Source organism: Colius striatus, chromosome Z, assembly GCF_028858725.1.
Source record: "Colius striatus isolate bColStr4 chromosome Z, bColStr4.1.hap1, whole genome shotgun sequence".
NCBI lineage: Eukaryota > Metazoa > Chordata > Aves > Coliiformes > Coliidae > Colius > Colius striatus.
The window spans coordinates 32,701,091-32,724,526 of NC_084790.1; the positions used below are offsets into that span (position 1 = coordinate 32,701,091).

General features: G+C 34.6%; 1 protein-coding gene across 9 annotated transcripts in view; it reads left to right on the top strand.

The window, feature by feature from the left end:
* Positions 1–23,436, top strand: part of CHD1 (chromodomain helicase DNA binding protein 1) — a 63,475-nt gene that overhangs the window by 19,503 nt on the left and 20,536 nt on the right. For all 9 annotated transcript variants that reach the window (XM_062019431.1, XM_062019423.1, XM_062019430.1 and 6 more), the window contains exons 4-25: positions 1,441–1,639; positions 2,553–2,657; positions 4,281–4,348; positions 6,370–6,519; positions 6,841–7,121; positions 8,151–8,376; positions 9,221–9,321; positions 9,579–9,757; positions 10,623–10,750; positions 11,296–11,512; positions 12,089–12,178; positions 13,013–13,203; positions 14,248–14,436; positions 14,737–14,899; positions 17,093–17,245; positions 17,710–17,781; positions 19,341–19,490; positions 20,046–20,194; positions 20,440–20,536; positions 20,625–20,720; positions 22,510–22,686; positions 22,879–23,039. In XM_062019431.1, coding sequence (XP_061875415.1) covers positions 1,441–1,639; positions 2,553–2,657; positions 4,281–4,348; positions 6,370–6,519; positions 6,841–7,121; positions 8,151–8,376; positions 9,221–9,321; positions 9,579–9,757; positions 10,623–10,750; positions 11,296–11,512; positions 12,089–12,178; positions 13,013–13,203; positions 14,248–14,436; positions 14,737–14,899; positions 17,093–17,245; positions 17,710–17,781; positions 19,341–19,490; positions 20,046–20,194; positions 20,440–20,536; positions 20,625–20,720; positions 22,510–22,686; positions 22,879–23,039 — 3,342 coding nt within the window. The remainder of the gene's footprint in view (positions 1–1,440; positions 1,640–2,552; positions 2,658–4,280; positions 4,349–6,369; positions 6,520–6,840; positions 7,122–8,150; positions 8,377–9,220; positions 9,322–9,578; positions 9,758–10,622; positions 10,751–11,295; positions 11,513–12,088; positions 12,179–13,012; positions 13,204–14,247; positions 14,437–14,736; positions 14,900–17,092; positions 17,246–17,709; positions 17,782–19,340; positions 19,491–20,045; positions 20,195–20,439; positions 20,537–20,624; positions 20,721–22,509; positions 22,687–22,878; positions 23,040–23,436) is intronic.

A 23,436-nucleotide genomic window follows, 5' to 3' on the forward strand; every position in this document is an offset into this window, starting at 1 on the left:
ATTTGAGAAGCAAGGTTAGTGTTACAACATCATGCCTAGAAGTAAATCTTTGACAGAAGTGGTAAGGTGGGGAGCAGGCTTGTTACAATTTGTCCCAGTTTTCTTCATGGCAGGTGCAAGGAAACCTGGCGGCAATGTATTTCTCCATGTATCCCCATCTCCAGAACAAGGAAGTTTTGTGATCGTCTGGTTGTTTCTGTTAAAGTGAACTGTTACGGCTGATTGAGGTTCTGCATTGATATGAATAGTTTAATTTGGTTTTTACTGGTATGGTTTTGTTGGTGTTAGCAAAAGCAGAGTTACGTTCTGAGGCAGAGCATCTGCCGTCTCTCCTCTATGCTCCACTTCCATCAGACTGTCAACCAGATTAATTGTGCTGCCAGATATCAGGTAGATTTTGATATCAGCTTCTGGTTTTAGAATTTTCAATTCTGGCTTCATGCTTACCATGTTTAAGTGTTTCAGTCAATGTGTATATAATTTGAAACTATTTTGCTCTGTGGTGGAGTGATTCCAATGTTTTTTCTCGTTACTTTTGAAATATGGTAGTATTAACCTAATAAGAAACCTTACTAAAGTTTTAACTTGGCTACTTTGTGAAGTTCTTGTAGAACACCAAATATTTCAAAGTTTTTGAATGGTTATAAAATACATATTTAATTATTGTGTGTTAAATCTGTTATAAAACAAATACACAGGTGGAATAATTCAGTGGCTCAAGTATATACTAAGGACAGTGCTGTGGCACAAGTTAATACCATGACCAATTCAGAATTGTCTGTAATTGTCTGGGGAATTTTGCCACTGTTATTTTAACAGGAAAACATAATCTGCATAGATTTTTTTTTTTTTTGAGAGAGAGAGATGTGCTTCTAAATGTTTTTTTTTTTTTAAGGAATACTACTGAGCTATAGAGATTGAAAACAATCTTTTATATTTTGATTTGACAGGCCTTTATGGAGTAGACTTAACTGGGGCATGTATATGTATCTATATGTAGATATGGGGTTTGATATGAGGTTGAGCTAAATCAGGATTTTGGAGGGTTTTTGGTGGAAAGTTCATGTGAGCAAGAAACATCTCTGCCACTTTTATTTCTCTTGTTTGACTTCTCCATATTGATTTAAATCATAGAGTCATAGAATGGTAGGGATTGGAAGGGACCTTCAGAGATCATCTAGTCCAGCCCCCACCACGTTCTTACATTGTTCACAAAGAATTCACAAAAGCTTCACAAAGAATTATCAGATTACACTCTGCATTCTCATTTCTTATTTATTTTTAACTTCATCGCAACTTCTTTAATCAACTACATTCATTTGTGTGCTACCCATTTGTCTGGTCTAACTTAACGATTTATAGGTGAAGATGGGATGTCTTTTTTCCTTATAATCCTGTGATCTGACAATTGTGTGATATCCTAATAACTTCTCATTGCAGCCCATCCGATGATGATTCTGGGTCAGCATCTGGTTCTGGTTCAAGCTCTGGAAGCAGTAGTGACAGAAGCAGCAGCCAGTCAGGCAGCAGTGACACTGACTCTGGTTCTGAGTCAGGCACTCAGTCAGAATCAGAGTCTGGCACATGTAAAGAGAAGAAACAAATTCAAGCTAAGCCACCAAAAGTTGATGGATCTGAGGTAAACGTAACAGATAAATTAACTCTGTGTGGGCAGGAAAAAAAAATCAAATCTTTCTGTGCAAGTTTCAAGAGCAGTTTTAATTTTTCTTTAAAAAAATGAAAAAAGAGGTAATGCATTTTTAATTAGATTTTAACTTGGTCATGTTAATGAATGCATGTGCTTAGCTGTCTTAAAACATTGGGCTAAGTTTCTCACGTACTTTAGTTGGAAGCTTTTAAAATTCTCGCATTTTTAAGTATTTTGAGGTAAATGGTTACCTAATTTTATCATGCAGAAACACTTGGTGATTTACTGGAACTTAATGCAAGACAAAGGCACACTTAATGTCATTTCTGAAGTTATATTTTTACATTGTCTCTCTAAGGCTTAGTTTCTATAATTATCTAAAAATTTCAAGCTTACATATAGCTGACTTTCTTTATCCATAAGTCATCTGAATTGAGGAAAAAGTGGGCTGTAGAATTCTCTTCAGTGGGCTAAAATTACTTTCATTCTCCATAATCCTGTCTTAGTGACCACAAGAATTGAAGACTGTTGAGGACTGTCTTATTTTGTTCATGTACTTCAGTATTAGTGTATGAAACAAAAACATTATCAGCTAAGTGGTTTGAACGGATTTATGTGGGTCAGTGTAAAAATTTGCTGAACAATACCTACAGAACTATTAACATACGAGCATGTTAAATGTGCAGTAGAAATTTTCCTGGTAATTGTCATATAAGATTCTGTTATGCAGAAGTCTTGCTACTCTAAAAAGATATCTAATATTATTAGTGCATGCAGTATTTTCTAGTGATTTTTATTTTTTCAGTTGCTAAAATAAAGCTGCTCTGGGAGAGTAGATATATGGTAAATTGGAGAATTTCAGTAGATGTAACTGACATCTACTAACATCTCCATTCTTTTACAGTTTTGGAAGTCTAGTCCGAGTATACTTGCCGTGCAAAGATCAGCAGTGCTCAAGAAGCAGCAGCTACAACAAAAGGCAGCCTCATCAGACAGTGGTTCAGAAGAGGTGAATAATATAATCTGTAGATTTTTTAAAATGTAAACATCCCATCTCAATGTCTCATATGTTAGAACAAAATTATGTAGAGCCAAATCATATTCTGTTTTTAGCCTACAAAAGTAATATTTGTATCACCAACATTTTTATAAAGGAAGGTAAACATCTCTCTAGTTACTTGTTTTCAATTGAGCTCTATAAAAATTATAGAAGCCTCAATTTCATGGTCTTTTTAGGTTGATACTCTGTCATGCATGGACAAAGTTTTCAAAGTACTAACTTGCATTGTATTTTTGGTTTCTCGACTTTTGTAAAGACAATTAAATAATAAAAGATATCTTTATTTTTGAACTTGTTTCTATATAAAGTTAGCTTGACTAGAAAACTAAATTTTTGCAAATTTTCTAACAGTTACGATAAAAGAATTTTTACATTTTAAAATTAACACCTGTATTCTAGGTATTTTAAAACCTAAATCATAACCTGTAAAAAATAATAAAATCATAGAATATTAGGGGTTGGAAGGGACCTCAAAAAATCATTTAGTCCAACTCCACTGCAGAAGTAGGTCCACCTGGGTCAGGTCATACAGGAATGTGTCCAGGAAGGTCTTGAGAACCTCCGAGGATGGAAACCTGGGCAGCGTGTGCCAGCACTCGCTCATCCTCACAGTGGTGTAGTTTTTCTTAATGTTTAAATGGAACTTTTTGTGTTCCAGCTTCATCCATTACCCTTTGTCCTGTCACTAGATAGAAGAAAGGAATGTCCCAACCTCCTGACATCCACTATTTATATACTTGTAAAATATTAATGAGGTCCTCCCTCAGTCTTCTCATCTCTAGATTAAACAGCCCCAGTTCCTGCAACCATTCCTCATAAGGAAGATGCTCCAGTCCCCTCATGTTGACTTTGTGCAGTTGGAACTTCTTTTTAAGGACACTAGTGACTATAAAATGGGATTTATTTATAAAGCAGACTTTTTCTATGTCATTACAAAAACTATACAATGTAGTCACACTCATTTGGTTGGTCTGGTGTTCTCTGGTTTATCAGCTTATCATTACAAGTTGAACACAGAACTGAATCACCTGTTGTTAAAGCATTCATTTACAGCTATTGTTAAGTACTCTCTTTCTGAAGTATGTTTTTCAGGATCAAACTTAATCATGAAGATATTTGGTTTAGGAAAATCTCATTTTAAGAGAATTCTTGTTTTTTGTTAGAGAAAGAAGAAACATGTTTAGATGTGAGAGAATGTGAAAGGTGAGAAAGTTCCTGAGGGTAGGAGATTTTATTAGGATTTTGGTAGAATCATCATCTTAATTAGCATGAAGCATCTTTAACTGTGACTGGTTTTATGGAAGAACAATGGTTATTTTTTAAGATGGGGGTTTTTTGTGATATTCTCAAGAGCTGTGCTGGCACAATGTATTCATAGATGGATAAATACAAAAACAGTAGCAATCTTGTATCTCATTCTGCATTAATAGCTACACTGTGAGGGATGAAGAAGGTAAAACATGAATAATATTCCTCTATTTTGAAGCTAGGAACTGGTTTATCTTTTTAATGTTACAAGTCATTAATTCTTTTTGTGATAATGACTTGTTGTTCGGGGTTTTTTTTTTTCAGGACTCATCAAGTAGTGAAGATTCTGCAGATGATTCATCCAGTGAAACAAAGAGGAAAAAGCATAAAGAGTAAGATATTCTGAGAAGCAATAGCACATAATTTTTTGTGATAGTGCCATTGACTCCTAATTAATTCTTCATTTCTCCACACCTGAAATGCTTAAGTTACTTTTTAAATTCATCTTGATCTTGCATTTGTGATTTTGATAAATATTTTGGAATATTTAAAATGAACTTCCAAAGTAAGATGTTCTAAGAGAAAGAATTTGCAGTATTGTTCAAAAACATTCATCAGTGCTTTTACTTTTAATATACTTAATTGCAGTTTATTTTTGAGCTGAAGACTCTCTGTAAAAATTTTTTATAGAAATGGGAAATTATCTAAGTAGATTCTCTCACAACAAATTTGTTTTCTCTTGAACATGTTTAAAAGTTATTATCGTTTGGACAGTAACTAACTTTATTCATTAGCAAAGCATTTTAACTGAAAATAAATTCCTTTTAAATAATAGTCAAAAAGTTTGTGATTATATGTCATGATTGAGATAGTGAGCGGCAGTGACCTGTGTTCTTTATGAGTGGTGTGTGGTAAGTCAGCTGTTCTATCTTTCATCTTCTGCTTACTCATGAGTCACCTGAGTGTTCAGGGTTGCCAGTATAATATCTTTTAAAAAGTGATAGTTAGAAAAAAAAAGAGTACTAGCTATGCAGAATAGTTCTTGCCCAGCAAAGACCTGTTATTCAGTCTTTTTTTCGTTAAGAATTTGATTGCATCTAGTAGCACACTCTGTTACAGGAAATATATTTAAGTTTAGGGACCTGTAACCAAATCACTTCATATACCCAGTGCTTTGAATTTTTAAATATATCTGCAGTTGTCACCTGACATGCAGATCAGAGATTTTCAATATGTAACTTGATATATGATCAGGCTTTTGAGGATGGTGCTTTAAATCTGTTATTTTTTATATTTCCAAATAGATACAAGTTATGCATTTATCTTACTACTTTTTTAATTTACCATTTGCAGAAGAAGTATTTCAATAAGATACTCTTGGCCATCTGCTGTCTGTGCAATAGGCATGTATACATATTTGTTTTAGATGACTGGAACAATTGGAATATAATTTCCTCCAGGACCCAACGTCTCAGAAAACATGGAAGAGAGAATAGGGGAATCAAAACACTGATTCCTACCCTTCCTGGTTGGAAAATTAAGGAACAGATTTCTTGGCAATATTTGAGCTTTAATGAACATTACTGTTGTTCTAACATATTGGTCAGTTAGATCTAAACCTTATTAAAGATCTAGCAATGTTTCAGTAGATAGGTACTAGGGGTTTTTTCCATTCTTTTTCAATAAGTTATTAAGATTAAATTTTCCTGTATAAAGTCAGAGTTGTGGCAAAATGCTCTTAATTTGAAAGTTATATCCTCCCTGTTGCAAAGTAAAGTTCTCATTTAAGCAGGAATAAGGAGATCTTGCTGCTCAGTCATAAGTGTCTTACTCATAGTGTGTTGTCTGATTGTGAAGCACAGATTTGGGAGCTCTGTAAGAGCTTTTAAGAGCCAGTACCACTCACAAGTTGCTGCAATTCAAGTTTTTCGGAGCGTTTCTGTGTTCTATTTTTTTTTCATTCCTGTGCCCAAGTTGCTGTGTGTGCCACAGCAACCACAGACATTAGACAGCATGGAACTCTTCAGTATATAACATGACAGAGTTTGATGATATGAGTATGTGTAAGTTCTGATAAATATATATATTTGCAGTTAGACTTGTTAAGTACTTTGATTTCTTTATGTTATTTTAACTAATTCATCCATGCTGAATTTCATATAGATAGCCATATTTTTGTTTTATTTTGAATTTTAAGTCTACCTTTTGATAACAGAAAACTTGGTTCAGTTCTGCTTGAAGTTGTTGGACACTTCTACTTACCTGTTTTTCATTGATCACAATTTTCTGTCTTATCAGCTGAAATAACTTTTAAAATATTTTTATTCCTGTGAAGAATGTTGAAATACCTGATTTTAAAAAACAAAAACAACAACCTAATGTAAGTTACTCTTTTGTCTTTCAATATGTACAGTGAAGACTGGCAAATGTCAGGATCAGGCTCAGGATCAGGAACCGATTCTGATTCTGAAACAGAAGAAGGTAGGGAGAAAAGCAGTTATGAAGAGAGTGAATCTGACTATGAGCCAAAAAATAAGGTCAAAAGTCGGAAACCTCCAAGCAGGTATGAAGTCATGCATTTGGTTACTCTGATACTATTTCTAATTAGCAGTAGAGTATTCACTGCTACTATACATGCAAACGAAAACACTAATACTTATTTGAAAAAAAAAATAGCGGAGTATTTGTAAAGCTACGTAGTATGTTACTATACTATAATGTGTTCTATACTATAATGTGTTCTAGTGAATACGTTTTCTTGTCTGCTGTAACTAAAAGTAGTGTAACTGAGCATTCATGAAATACATGTATTGAGAAAGCAATAGAGATTTATAGTTGTCACTACTGAGACATTGTTGTTGTGTCATACCTTATTGTCTTGAAGAATTAAGCCAAAAAGTGGGAAAAAGAGTGCAGGACTGAAAAAAAGGCAACTTGATTCATCAGAGTATGAGGAGGAGGAAGATGGTGATGATGATGATGATTATGATAAGAGAGGATCTCGTCGCCAGGCAACAGTCAACATTAGTTACAAGGAAGCTGAAGAAACTAAGACAGATTCTGATGATTTGCTAGAAGTTTGTGGGGAAGATGTCCCACAAGCTGAAGAAGATGAATTTGAAACTATAGAGAAGTTCATGGACAGTAGAGTTGGACGAAAAGGAGGTATTTATTTTGTTTTCTGTCAGTGTTCTTAAGATCCTGGAGTACATTGTGGTGCAACTTCAGCAGACGTTCTTAGCTCTAGGTCCCCTGTGAGGGTTACAAACAGCAATAATTTTAAAGTTACCAAACAATCATATTGTTTTGTCTTTCATATTCATAAGGATGTTCATTTTTTTAAAGTTCATTCTAAGTGTTGCAAAGTAAAATGTAGAATTGCTTAAGTAGAAAATAAAAATTAAGTGGAAGATTAGCTCCACATCACATAAATGCATACCATATTGTTATCCCAGTTCAGTTATATTTGGTCAGTAGAAATTATATACAGTGGAGTGGCAAAAGTGGACTAGACAGGAGAGCTGACTGGTAACATGAACCCTAAAAGATGGTGTTGGCAAGACTGAATCACTGAGGTTCTGATTTCAGTTGCTCTATAGATTGTACATGATGCGATATGTAGAATTTTGTAGTACAAAATACATCTAAAATTTCAGTGCTGCAATAGTCTGTGAACTCTTAAAAGTATTTTGTGATTAGTGGTAGGCATGTCATATTTCCATCAATAATAGGATGCAGTGTCTAGTAGTTCTGTTTATGTGTTTGAATCTACAAATTAGGATTATAATTATTAAAAAAAAAAAAATCCAATCAACCAAAAACCCTAAACCCTTGGCCTGTTGCACTTCAGAGCCACCTTTTTTTTTTTTATTTCATTAATTATACCCAGACAACAAACAGTATTAGTGGAGCATGCCGTGTTGACCACTTGAAAAACTAAGATTGCAAATGAAATTCTCTTGAGGAAAGATAAGATACTGCAGGTTAGGTGCAGAAGCTTTTTTTTTTTTATTCTTTTGACTGCTTGTGTATATGTTAACAGATCTTATATCGTAATTGTCCAAATTAATGACATGAGAGCTGTAGATACTAGCCAAGTATATGCTCATCTGAAAGTATCACTACTTGCTTTTTACTGGTTAACTTATGGCAGCGTACACTTACTTAAGGCTTATGATGTGATTTCTTTCTCAGCCACAGGTGCTGCAACTACCATATATACAGTTGAGGCAGATGGTGACCCAAACTCTGGGTTTGAAAAGTCAAAGGAGCCAGGCGAAATACAGTATCTTATTAAATGGAAAGGTTGGTCACACATCCATAACACCTGGGAAACTGAGGAAACTCTGAAGCAACAAAATGTAAAAGGAATGAAGAAACTGGACAACTATAAGAAAAAAGATCAGGAAACAAAACGATGGTGAATATTTTTATATAGATTTCCATGATACTTATTTTGTAACAATGTAGATGTTCTTTTGAGTTACTGAGAGGTGTTACCTCTATTTGAGGGCATAATTAAAGTGTCAATGCAACAGGAAGACAAAAACTTTAAAAGCTGAAGCTTCCTTACATGTGCCTGTAAGATAATCTTCTGAACCCGATTTTTAATATATATGTGTTATAAACTGAGTTTTAACAAGACGAGTAGTATTTAAAAATAAATAATGAATTGTAAATTTTAATGATTTTTGTCATTTTACTTGGATCAGAGTTCTTCAGGAACCACTGCAGAGATTATTAGTGTTTTCTTGGTACATTAGCCATTTCAGATTACTTTCAAGAATTCAGTTTTTTTACTCAAACCTGAAGTTCAAGCCTGAGAACAAAACTCTGAAGAAATCATACATTTTTAAGTCACTTTTTTGGTTTATTAGTATATCTAATCAGTGAATACCAGTGGAGTTTTTAGCAACTTAATGATAAGGTGTTTATAGAGTTAGCGACCCCAAACACAGTTCCATGCAAATACTCAGTAAAGTTGACTACTTAGTATTGAGAATAGGTTATTCTGAATTAGCTGCATGACTAGTACCACCTGTAGCTGTAGTAGTTGTTTTTCTTGATAAGCATTCTCAGACATTAATGATGAGGTAACTAGGTGAGATGCAACAATTTTATAGTAGGAGTTTCCAAGTTGTCCCTTCAAAGAAGCTAAGTGACATGCCTGCGATGCTTACATTTCAGATTTAGAGCTGCTGAACTTCCTTTAGTTTTATAACTGTACAATATATTAGGTGTTGTAAAGTAATTCTTCTTAACAGGTTGAAAAATGCTTCTCCAGAAGATGTGGAATATTACAACTGCCAGCAGGAACTTACAGATGATCTACATAAACAATATCAGATAGTGGAAAGAATAATTGGTATGTTACAAACTTATGGACAGAAAACAGTGTTGAGAATTTTGTATGTTCACTGTTTATATGTTCCATTTGTAAAGAAATTTAAAGTATGAGTATCACTGACTTCTAGTCCAAACCAAAATGCAGTAAAGAGGACAATTGTCAGACTGTCTCTACTATGAAGCTAGCTTATATTGTCTTATTACCCAAAATGAGTGTTTTCGTTAGATAACAGAAGTATTAAGTGCTTATCAGACATCTCTGGTGCATTTCTGCAGCTCATTCAAATCAGAAATCAGCAGCTGGCTATCCAGACTACTATTGTAAATGGCAGGGTCTGCCTTATTCAGAATGTAGCTGGGAAGATGGTGCTCTCATTGCTAAAAAGTTTCAGACACGCATTGATGAGTACTTTAGCCGAAATCAATCCAAGACCACTCCATTTAAGGATTGCAAGGTGAGTGACCTAAACCGTGTTGATAAGACATTAGTGTTTTGGCTGTTGCTTAATAGTATTTGCACAGTGTTAAGGCCTTCTCTGTTTCTTGCTGTGCCCTTCCCACCATGAGAAAGCTGGGGGTAGGCAAAGGGGTTGGAAAGAATACAGCTGACCAAGTAGTTATTCTATGCCATGTAATGTCATACTGAGCAAGAAAACAAGTGTGGACTGAGCAGGGCATTTGAAGGTAGCTGTTGCTTGGAGACTTGGTATGTGTCTCTCTCTGCTATGTCTGGGTTTGGGTTTTTTTGATTGTGGGTTCTTTTCCTTCACCCAGTCAGTTATTTTGACCCACCAGTTTTTCGTGGTTTTGTCTCTCCAGTTCTTTCCCCTGTCCCACTGGTGTGGGGAATGAGTAAGCAGCTGCTTGGTGTCTTAGCTGATGGTCAGGTTCAAGCTACCACAGAAGTTGTGATAGCAAAAATGTGAAAATCTTACATGGATCCAGAGATAACATACATGTTATGAAAATTTTTTTGAAGGTAGTTTAGAATACTAATAATGAGATATAGTAATATATAAGGGAGATATCACTACTAAGAGTAGCTCTTTATAGATACCAATCTCCTGTGGTTTTACTGACATTCAGTAGACAGTTTGGTTTTATAGTGTTTTAAAAGTAAACTTTGAGTGAGTTTATGTTAATTGATTAATTAAACCAGTTTCAGCTTGCAAATTGCTTTGTGTTTATATATGGCCTAGTTTTTATCAATGGATAATAAGCTAGTCTTGGTGGCACAGGAGATCTCTACTGTTACTTTTTTCAATAGTCATTGATAACTTCAGTGAGTAGTAGAACTGATGATCAATTTTTTTTTGACAGGTTTTAAAGCAGAGGCCAAGGTTTGTTGCACTCAAGAAGCAACCATCTTACATTGGAGGACATGAAAGTTTAGAGTTAAGAGATTATCAGTTAAATGGATTGAATTGGCTTGCTCACTCATGGTGCAAGTAAGTAGAGTCTGAAATCAGATTTTCTGTTCATACATTGTAAGCACTTACAAAAGATTTTTCTGTACTTTTTTTTTAAAGGAGGAGGGTTCCATACAGTATGCTCAAATTAGAGAGCTGAAGGCAGTGGTTTTGCTCTAAGTAGCAAAGCTTTTCATTCTGTGGCTGTTACTAGAAACAGCAAAGCTCTTTTGTTTCTTTGCTTTTGATTCCCCATGGGATTAAATTGTACTTTTTAAAAAACACAACAAACCTAAGACTATAAAACAAAAAAACTCAAACTTTTCTGAAATGTCAACATTAGTATTACACTTTTAAAATTAGACTCATGAGGAATATTTGCAAGCTTTTTGTTAGTTTTTTTCATTTCATTAAAGTATTGGAGTGGATGTTGGAAATTGGTTTTATGTAAACAAACTTCTTCAAGATACATAGTTAAAAAATCTTGAAAACTTGTATGACTGGTTTCTATGCTCAAAAGATAAGTATTTCTTTTTGTCCAATCCCTCACCTTCTCTACACTCTCCGTTTTGGTTTTTTTTTAGAGGGAATAGCTGTATTCTTGCAGATGAAATGGGTCTGGGTAAAACAATCCAGACAATTTCTTTTCTCAACTACTTGTTTCATGAACATCAGTTGTATGGGCCTTTCTTGCTGGTCGTGCCGCTTTCTACCTTGACATCTTGGCAAAGAGAGATTCAAACTTGGGCTCCTCAAATGAATGCTGTAGTTTACTTAGGAGATATAACTAGCAGAAATATGGTGAGTGTTTCCCTTTGTCATTTAGATAAACAAGACTCACTTTGTGTTCCTGTCCTCATCTAATCTCCAATATTTTGGAAAACACTTATCGAAACATTGTGTGTTTAAGATGCAGATTGAAAGCTTAGTTTTTTATTTGATATGTGACCGATTTCCTTCCTGCCTCATAGTGAATAGGGTTAAAGATTGAGTCTTGCATTTGAAAGCAAATTATTTTCTGCCATATGATTATTTAGGTGGATATAGTAAAAACAAATATGTGAGCAAGCCAGTTCTAATCTTAATTTGTTTCCTGAAAGGTTATAGGTTGGTTTTTTTCATGTGTTTTCTGGATGCTAGTAATCTTATCCATTAAAGTAAAAAATGTTTTATAGAAATTCTTTGCTGTTTACTCAGAAGGTTAAACAAAATATTTTTTAGGTCCTTAGGTTGGAAGTTCAGACTTTTATATGTTAATACGTTCTGCTTTTATTTTGTGGCATGTTATTTACAGTATGTCATTAAACATTTTCATTGCTATAGTACTTAAATTCATCCCAATCAACAAGACCCTTTTTCTCTTGATTCTTTTTGTAGATAAGAACTCACGAGTGGATGCATCCACAAACCAAACGATTAAAATTCAACATACTTCTAACGACATATGAAATTTTGCTGAAGGATAAGGTAGTTACGCTTCTTCAGGGAGATAAAAATAATTTCTCCAGTCTAGAACTCTGTTTAGACTTGGATGTATTTGGTTTGTTGGTCGTTAAATTTATGGAGAATATGATAGCTTTTGCTTTTGGAAGTATGGCAGCACATGGTTGGAGTTTTGTTGTGTGTATGTGTATGTTTGGTTTGGTTTTTATATAAGCACTTTAGAATTACTGTATGTGTGGTGAGACTTTCAGCCTTTTTCAGTGGGTAACGCTTCTTTTTCTGCAGTTTGCTTGAGGTTCTTATTACTGTAATAATTCTTTTCCGTCTTCAAAAGCTTTATTTCTTTGCAGATCACCATCAAGGAAGTGATAAAGAACCCAACCACTACTACAAAAACTTGATACAGAACTCTGAAATTCCATTTAGATTTCCTTTATTACTGTGCATACAGTAGATTGTTTATATGTATTAATACTGTCTCCATATTGGTAGCATGCAGAGTTATTGTTAGTCCTTCTAACAGTACATAGAAATTTTTATAGATAGTCAAAAAGCTTGATTTGTTTGTATTTGCGGGGAAGAAGAGATCAATAGTAACTTTTTTCCTTTCATGTAAAAATTATGGACGAGACTTTCTGCTTCTTTTTTTTTTTCCCCTTTTAATTTATGCTTTCTTGGGATGCTTACATAGCCTTTCATTTAAATCTGGCAAATGTAAAAGCCATACTAAAATCATACAGCTGTCCATATTTAATAAGATAAACCAGGAAGTGATTATGTTTATGCCTTGGTTATGAAATGTGGAAAATTATGCAATGCGTTTATTTGTATGTTTCCCCTCTCTCTGTTTCTTTTAAGTCATTCCTTGGTGGTCTGAGTTGGGCATTCATAGGAGTTGATGAAGCTCATCGTTTAAAAAATGATGATTCTCTTCTGTACAAGACTTTAATAGACTTTAAATCTAATCATCGTCTTCTTATTACTGGAACCCCTCTGCAAAACTCACTCAAAGAGCTTTGGTCTTTGTTGCACTTCATCATGCCAGAAAAGTAAGGAAGAGTTTTATATGATTCTCTTTTAACATTTTTTTTAATCAAGTGTGTAATCATGAAGTAGTGTAGTGATTTAAGAATCTATAGAGAGAAACATACTGAAAGATAATGTTAGTATTCTGTGTAAAGTATATGTCTGTATTTTTTCATGTTGCTGGTAGCAGTTGTCACATTTTTCCATTTTAGCAGTCCACAAAAATGAAGGATTGATGTGTGAATCAGAACCTGGAAAAATGGCTTAATTTTTGCTTAAGTATGAATTTACTCTGGAGAAGTAAAATGAAGTCTCTTCTATGTTAATACTATTAATCAAAACAAGTTTGCACCAAGCTACCCATTATCTTGTAGTTCAGTCAGCTGTTTTTCCGAAATGGTTTGCATATTGTAAGCTTACTGCATTGACCTTATTTTTTACTGACTTCTGTTTCTACCCAAGATAAATTAGAGCTCGTGTGTGAGAGCACATGTTCCTGTCAAACATCTGGTAAATTCCAAGCACCATAGCTCCATTTAGTTTGAGCTGTGGATTGTACTAACTTCTTCAGAACCTGAAAGTAAAGCCACTATGGTCTGGTACCCATTATTCTTTTGGTCATAATGTCTCTCCTGGTCCATTAGCACAGAGAACAGTTATGTTTCAGCTGAACTGTCCAAGCTGCAAAATATATATTAAATAGTCCCTTGTTCTGTCACAAGTCCAACCATGCAGCTGGTTCTTTTATGCTTCTCTGGATAAATGTAATAATGGAATTTCTGGAAGCATCTAGGTAAGTATCCTTGTGAAAAGATGAAAATGCTGGGAGATGTTGAAATTCAATAGTTTTAATTCTGTAAATGTTTTTGGGAAAATTCCATTCTTCTGTTTACAAAGTAGTTTGAGTTTCTTGTGAGATGAAAATACAGAAGTTGTGTAAATTAAACAGAAGGGGTATGCTTTTGTATATTTACACACACTTTGTGTTTGTATTACTGTTCTTTAATTTTTCTTCATATCATTTACAATATGTCACTGTTTCACACTTATTCTCTATTATGTTGAAGATTTTCTTCTTGGGAGGATTTTGAAGAGGAGCATGGCAAAGGAAGAGAGTATGGATATGCAAGTCTTCACAAAGAACTTGAACCATTTCTGCTGAGAAGAGTTAAAAAGGATGTAGAAAAGTCTTTACCTGCTAAAGTTGAGCAAATTCTGAGAATGGAAATGAGTGCATTGCAGAAGCAATATTACAAGTAAGTCACAACTCTTTGTTGTAGTGATGTGTCCATGTGCAATTTACTGTAGTATAATAGTTTTTATAATGGAATTTGAACTTCAAGACCTAGGGTTTTAAAACAGCAAAATTTTGTGAACTAAGGGATTAAGAGTTATACTGGTCTAATGTTTATTCATGTAGATTCTTTTGTTTGCATGTTTGTACATTATTTTGGGAGTTGCTTTTATCTTTAGATTGTGTATGTTTTGAGAGCTTACATCTGCCTGTCTTCCACATACAGTTAGAAACTACTTATATTGTGTATCTTGTATCATAGGTGGATTTTAACCAGGAATTATAAAGCTCTCAGTAAAGGTTCAAAAGGCAGTACTTCAGGCTTTTTGAACATCATGATGGAACTCAAGAAGTGTTGTAACCATTGCTACCTCATTAAACCACCAGATGATAATGAATTCTATAATAAACAGGAGGCCTTACAGGTAATGCCACTTCTAAATGAGTAATAATGTTTTTAAAGTTCTGTTTTACATTTATAATGTTCACAGTTTTGTAGTGCTCTGATAATTCATTAATTCTTATGGAAGTGTGTTGAGACACACTTCCATACAGGTTATGTGGAAAAAGTGCATCCTAGATTTTACATATAAGTGAATTGATCTTTTTTTCTTAATTGAAACTGAAAAATAAACTGTCAATTATTAGACCCCAATTTTAATAATCCCCAATTTTAATTACAGTCAAAGTAAAACCAAAATAGTTTGAAACAGCCTGTATATTTTCATGCAAAATAAACTTGAGACCTATTTTAAAACTACGAAAAAAGTGGGTAAATAAAATGAATGTGAAAGGAAGCGATATACCAGTAATCTATGATAGCAGAATGCTTTTAAGGTTTTTTAATAATCAAACACTGTTCTCTTTATGCTTGCAAACAGCCAAAGTTAAAGGGAAAGTAACAAGCATCCAAGGCCCAGTTTGATTATTTTAACAGATTGAAATAATTAACATCTTTACTGGTACTGTTGTTACTTTTTTGTTTTGGTTAAGGAGAACTGATATTTGTACAAAAACTCTTGGGAAGCACAGTGGCAGCTAAGAAGACTGCTTATGCAGTTTATACAAATGCACGGTTCCTTTTTCTTTGTGCAGGGGTTCTTTGTTGCGCGAAACGGGAGTGACCAGACACCAATATGATGTGCATCAGCTCCAATTTATTGTCACATAATCATCACTTATATACCTTTTCCAAATGCTGTGTACATGCTACAATTCATGGCAAAAAGTTAATACTAAGCATCATGCGCTATGCATAAGGCCTCAAAGTTTCATTTTTGTAACAACTTAAACACCAACCTCATTGTGTAAAAACCCCATCCTTATTGTGCTTAAAACATCAGCCTTACTGTGTCTAAAATATCACCCCATCTGTTTGGCCTTCAGTTAGTTTTCTCTCACACTATGGTTATGCTTAGCTTTCATTTAGTTAACTTTATATTATTGTTAGTTACATATGTTACAATTTATTAGTCAAGTACAATCAATCGTATAATACTAAACTGAATGCTCTATTCAGTCTTCTAACAATGTCCTGTTTAATGTCCTGTCCTATCTTCTTGCTTTGACCTTGTTTCTGTTACAATCTGCTGTTTTCCCCTTGCTCAAGCTTGCTATCACATAGGCATTCTTTTCTGTCCTTTTTTGCTGTAGAAGGCAATTCACAGACAAACTGCAGACTTTCTTCGTTTCTGACTGACTCCATAACATTCATTATAGCCCAGGCCCCAAAGTTACTAGTTTGTGCAGTGACAAATATCTTCTGCCTTTCTGGCATAAAGCAAAAAGCACCTAACACAAAACTCTGTATTCCCTAAAATTTTGTCCCAAGTATCTTCATTTAAAGAGGCTTAATATTTTCAACACTAAATTTCACATTTGCTTGGCTTTCTGTTTTAATTATTCTAAATGGAGCTGGGAAGGCCTAAGAGTCTTTAAGTGGGTTACAGTGTTAGACACCACAAACAAGTTTACTCTCACTTTACCCCCTGCCTGAAAAACTCGATTGATAGACTTTGTTTAAAATACCTAGAGAATTAAGCAGCACTACTTATTTTCTTTTCAAAAGTTGGGAAGTGAAGAGAAAGTAGTGCTGAGATAGAGGATTTAGAAAAACTATTTTTTTGTTACCTTTTTTTTTTTACCTAGTAACAAAGAACTTGGGCCTACATCATAAAAGTGCTGAATTTTTTAAGCTCATATGTTTATTTCAAGTTATTAACATATGACTTTACAGAATGAAACTCAACAAAGCATTTCTTTTAAAAATACATGCGTTAGTAATGGTGTTGATTTCAATAAGAATCAACTAAGCTCAAATCCGAGTAAACTTTCATCTTCAGTTAATGCAGCATACTACTAAATTTATATAGCAGTGATCTTTTATGGTCACGTGAATTTGGTGTTTTGTGGGGTTTTTTTTTTGTTCTAGAAGTCTATATTGTTTTCTAAATGCAAATTTTAAATTATAAAATTCTTAAGGAATGTCAGAATTTTACTTTTTTTTTTCTTCCCACAATGGAAAGAAAATCAAATCTCCAATGAATGTCTATTCAACTGCAGTTTATATTAGTGTTGAGATTAACTTATTTCATAATATATTTTGCTTGGATTTGTAGCATTTAATACGTAGCAGTGGGAAACTAATCCTTCTTGACAAGTTGCTGATTCGTCTTCGAGAACGTGGCAACAGAGTTCTGATTTTCTCACAGATGGTGAGGATGCTGGACATCCTAGCAGAATATCTGAAATATCGTCAGTTTCCTTTTCAGGTAAGAATCTTGGTGGTAGTAGCCAACAACCTTTGATCTTGAATATATGAAAAAAATCTTTTCTTTATTCTGAGGGTGACAGACCATGGAATGAGTTGTCCAGAGATTTATGAAATCTCCATCCTCTGTGACATTCAAAAGCCCCTTTACCCAACCTGCTTTAGCCGTCCCTACTGGAGTTCGGGGAGTTACATGAGATAACTTCTAGGGGTCCCTTCCAACTGAACTGTTTTGTGATTATGTGATCTTTACCACTTTACAAGTGATATAAGGAAATGTGTTGTTTTCTAGCAAAACTGGCTGTATGCTGAGTAGTATTTTGAAATTAAACAAAAATTCATGTGAAATGTTGCATTACTTTTTTTTCCTTCACATTACAATTTTGGCAGTTGGGAATTCGAGTTGCTCTAATTTTTAATATAGTATCAAAATTATTTTTTAACTATAGTATTCAATCTCTTTAGAGACTTGATGGATCAATAAAAGGGGAATTGAGGAAACAAGCACTGGATCATTTTAATGCAGAAGGATCAGAGGTATGGTATTTTTTTTCCTAAAGAATCTGTTTTATTTTTTCCAAAGAAATATAAAAGAAACATTGCACAAAAAATGAAAGCTGAGGGAAGTGAGGAATGTGTCAATAATTCATTGTTATTGCCTGGAATATAGGGTTTAAATGCACTATTTTTTTTTTTCGCTAAGAAGAGGTCAAGTAGAAAACAAATAACTAATGAAAATGTTCCTTAGCAGTTGTGTAGCAATACTTTTTTTCTAAAGCTCTTTATCAAAGTAATTACAGTGTAAGTGCTACATAGACTTAACCTTAGCTTTGTTGGTGTGTACAATATAGCTGAACAATGTTTACAAGAGCATAGAAGTTGCACAAGCAGTTAGCATCAAAAACATCCTTTGACATTGGCCAAAACAAACTTGTGTATATCTTTGCATCAACAAAGATACTGTCATCTTTAGTTATTTCAAATCTGGCTTTTGTTATCTTCATTTGTTGGCATCTGTCTATTTGTCCTGGAAGAAATACTGAAAAACTGATTTTTAGACATTCTTCGTGAGCAGTCAGTGAACACATAGATGTCTTACAGATTCTTTAATTTCTGATTTGGAAGATTTGTAGCTTATTTAGCATTCCTGATATGCAAACCATTCCATACCTTTGATCAATGTAAATTTTTGTGTCCTACACTGGCAGATTTGAGGGAGCAGAGGCTGTTTTGGCTGTTGGTTGGGCTGAGCAAGTGAAGGATAGCAGTTTCACTGTGCATTTCTTGAGATGAAGAGGAATTTAAACATCATGCATTTAAAAAATGGAAGCAAATCTTTGTGCAACAGTAAAATTATGTTCTCAGTTATATTTCGTATTTCTTTCCTAAAAATTCCAAACATTCTTTATGGCTTTTAGCCATTACTGAGCAAAATTTCCAGGACAATTCTCAGGACTCATTCTTGAGTCTAATGGTTTGCTGTTTCCTGTAGCTGTACAGAAAGCAGGGATTTTCTTGGGTTTTTAAAATGAATTTTACTGTCTTTCATGTCTCAAGATCCTTCTGCACTCCTTCATAGTTGCCTCTAATAATTTTTTATTATCTACAGACTTTTTCACTTTGTTGCTTATCCCATTTTTGTGTGGTTCATGTACATGTTGAACATTCTTGAACTTGGCTGAAGACTTTTGCTTCCTGACTCTTAACTCGATTACCTGTAGGCTCAAGGATCTTCCCTGCTCTGGCATAGCTGTTTAGTGTTTCGAGGCTTCGGGTAGTAAGTGCAGGAGGGGGACTTTCTAACAGTAGGGATTTTGTACCTTTAAGTCAGTCTTGTTTGGTTGGTAGGTTTTGGTCAATTACAATTCTCTAGAATGCTCCTTCTTTTAAACTCTTCAGAAGTCAGTAACTGTTTATAAAATAAATTAATATTAATGTTTGCTTTCTACTTAAGGTTTAATTATAGAACAGTTATGGAAGTGGAAGTGTGTGATGTTGTAGTCTGTGCCACAGACTGTATGAACAAGTGTCATATTGGTTCCTTTAAGAATATTACAATTATTGTATGTAAACTGTTTCTTATTTTATTATTTCAGGACTTCTGCTTTTTACTGTCTACCAGAGCTGGAGGATTAGGTATCAACTTAGCATCTGCAGACACTGTAGTTATATTTGATTCTGACTGGAATCCACAGAATGATCTGCAGGCACAGGCTAGAGCGCATAGAATTGGTCAGAAGAAACAGGTATGCACATTCAACTTTAAGCTCCAAACCTGCAAGATTGTTCTGTACAGTAACTCTGTACTTCCTGTTTGCACTATTTTTGAGAATAATGAATACTTGTTGTGTATGTCTGAAAGTGTTAGTGATGCTTATTTAACTTCCTTGTTTTTTTAGTCTCCCTATATGGAGAGATAATATGCCAGATGTATTATATGGATAGGAGAGGGAAAAGAGTTAGACTTATCTATTCTGTGCATTCATTGGCATGACGTCATTCTAGAAAATAGTTACATCAGGCACGTCTGCCTTGCTTAGATGCTTCTTAATTATCTTCAGGTTTCATTCTGACAGAAGACATACAATAGTAATTGGAAATATGACAATAATACCTGTGCTAAATCACTGAAGTTTATAAAAGATAGGTCTAAGAGTTTATAAAGTGCTTATGAAAAGACTGTGGTAACATGATTGAACTAGTATTACATATTTGAAACCAGGTGATAAATTCAGAAGATACTTAGTGAAGACTGAAATTTCTCCTTGTTGATGCTTACTGTTTTTAAAAAATATATGTAGGTTAATATTTATCGGCTGGTCACAAAAGGATCAGTAGAAGAAGATATCCTTGAAAGAGCCAAGAAAAAGATGGTGTTAGATCATTTAGTAATTCAGAGAATGGACACTACAGGGAAAACTGTACTGCATACAGGCTCTACTCCTTCAAGGTATGTTTGTATTTATTTCCATAGTAGTTTATCCTTAAGTATATTTGACAAGCAAGTAAAAATGTAAGTTATTTGAATTATTTAATGAAAGGTAAGACAAGGCTAAATGTTTGCATATTAAATATGTTTTAAAAGATGTATAATTCTTATTTAGCGGTAAAAAGAAAGCTTAATAGACTCATAAAGAACTTGTACAGATTGATTGCTAAGATAAAATGTTTTTCCTGAAACTTCCTTTATTTCAGCTCAACACCTTTTAATAAGGAGGAATTATCAGCAATTTTGAAATTTGGTGCTGAGGAACTTTTTAAAGAACCTGAAGGGGAAGAGCAGGAGCCCCAGGTAAGTAGTGTTTCTGGATTATATAGATGAAACAACCAAAAATATGTACAAGATACTTCATTGTAAAGAGAAACGTATTCTTTTTTAGGAAATGGATATAGATGAAATCTTGAAGAGGGCTGAAACTCGGGAAAATGAGCCAGGTCCATTAACTGTAGGAGATGAATTGCTTTCACAGTTCAAGGTATTGCTATGTTCCTTCCCTCCTGCAAGAATTACACTTTCCTTTATAAACAGTGATGTTTGTTCTTTTGTATACCCATCCATCTCTTCATTCCTCTGAAATAGATGCCTCAGTAAGGCAACTTCAGGTCTCTTCTAATAAATACAATGTTTGTTCACCTATACAGGAGACCTACTTGTTTATACTGATGTATAAACATTTAAAAATACATGATGTATTTTGCTAAGAAAATAAGATGTATTTATGAATGCATTCATAATTATAATTGTAGGTAGTTTTGTGGTTTATTGATTGCTTTTGTTGTTAAGCAGCCGTGGTATCATGGAACACAAAATATAAAGTTAGCATTTGTTAGTCAAGGACTTCTAAAAATAACTTTTAGCCCTGAAGTAAAGTTGAATGCCAGATGTTTTAACTGTGATCCTTTGAACATACTGTAATTCGTGTGACAAAAAGGTATGACGTGTGTGTTCAGACTGTTAAGCAGTTCTCCTGCTGATTGTTCATTTGCAACATATTTTGATTTCTATCATGTATTAATATGTGGTTCAGCTATATTACTATTGTAGTTTTCTGGCATTTTTCATGCATTGGAATGTTATTAGCCTTATTATGAAGGATGTCAAACAACAACAGTCATACAGACATCAGAGATGTGTTTCATTATGCATGTCTACTGGTCATCTTTTGAAAGAAGAAAAAGATTCTCATTGTTTCTCATCTGATTTACTGGAAGGCTGTGCTGCCATCCAGTGAGATCTGGACCGACTTGAGAGCTGGGCAGAGAAGAACCTCATGAGGTTCAACAAGGGCAAGTGCAGAGTCCTGCACCTGGGGAGGTGCAGCCTTATAGAGCAGTAGAGAGTGGGGATTGACGTGCTGGAGAGCAGCTCTGCAGAGGGGAACCTGAAAGTTCTGGTTGGTAACAAACTCAGCATGAACCAGCAATATGCCCTTGTGGCCAAGGCAGCCAGTGGTGTCCTGGGTGCATCAAGATGAGTGTATCCAGAAGTTCAAAGGAAGTTCTCCCTCTGTATTCTGCTCTGGTGAGGCCCTATCTGTATCTAGACTCTTCAGTTCAAGACTTTTAGAGAACTTCTAGAGAGACTTCAGGGGATAGTTGCAAAGATGATCAGAGAACTGGAACAACTCTCTTGTATGAGGAAAGGCTGTGAGACCTGGTGCTATTTAGCCTTGAGAAGATGGAGGGGCAAGCTTATCAGTGCTTTTAAATACCTAAAGGGCAGGTGTTGAGAGGGTGAGGCAAGTCTTTTTTTCTGTAGCACCCAGTGTCGGGACAAGGAGTAATTGACACAAGTGGAACACAAAAAGTTCCACTTAAACATAAGGAAAAACCTCTTTACTGTGAGGATGAGGGAGCCTTGGCACAGACTGCCCAGGGAGGATGTGGAGTCTCCTTCTGAGGAGGTTTTCAAAACCTACCTGGACGTGTTTCTGTGTGACATGATCTAGGTGAACCTGCTTTAGCAGGTCATTGGACTAGATGATCTTTAAAGGTCCTTTAAAATCTCTACCATTCTGTGATTCTATGTTGTATGGAGTCTGTGTGTGTTTCATAAATGAATAAAAATAGTTTCAGTACAATCTTTCATGAAGCATTTTATATGCATAAATTTTATATAGTAGAAAACAATAGCATATATAAAATACGTAAATGCATAAAATATGTCATTTAAAACTTTTTTTTCCTAAACTGTTAATTGGTCAGTCTTTTTCAAATACAATCATGTGTTGGTTTGATGAAAACATCTATATTCTGATACACAAGGTGGCCAACTTTTCCAATATGGATGAAGATGATATTGAATTGGAACCAGAAAGAAATTCAAGAAATTGGGAAGAAATCATTCCAGAAGTTCAGCGGCGAAGAATAGAAGAGGAAGAAAGACAAAAAGAACTTGAAGAAATATATATGCTCCCAAGGATGAGAAACTGTGCAAAACAGGTGTCTCTTAATTCTAACTGATTTGTACTTTTATGTTGCCATTGGTCTACTTTGTATATCTGGGGTTCTTCATGGGTTTTGGTTTGGATTTTTTATTTATTTTAGTTTTTCTGAAGACATATCTTTTACAGTCTAAGTTAGACTTACGTTTGTCAGTCATATAGCTTTGAACTACTTATTCTGAAATTCCAGATCAGCTTTAATGGAAGTGAAGGGAGGCGCAGTAGGAGCAGAAGATACTCTGGATCTGATAGTGACTCCATCTCAGAAAGAAAAAAACCAAAAAAACGTGGTAGACCACGAACAATTCCTCGAGAAAATATTAAAGGATTTAGTGATGCAGAGATCAGGAGGTAAGATACTTACAAGTATTTGAAAGGTGTATGTCAAGAGGATGGGGCAACACTTTTCTGTAGTGTCCAGTGGTAAGACTAGGGGTAATGGACATAAGCTGCAACACAAGAAGTTCCACTTAAAGAACTTCTTTACTGTGAGGATGAGGGAGCCTTGGCACAGGCTGCCAAGGGAAGGTGTCGAGTCTCTTTCTCTGAAAGTTTTCAAAACCCAGCTGGATGCATTCCTTTGTGACCTGATATAGGTGAACCTCCTTTAGCAGGGGGGTTGGACTAGATGACCTCTTCCAACCTCTACCATTCTGTGATATGGGAGGACATGGATATTTAAAGGGATGAGACAGTTTTTTTAGTAGTATTGTTTTTACAACATTTGGCAGTACCAAAACCAGTCTTT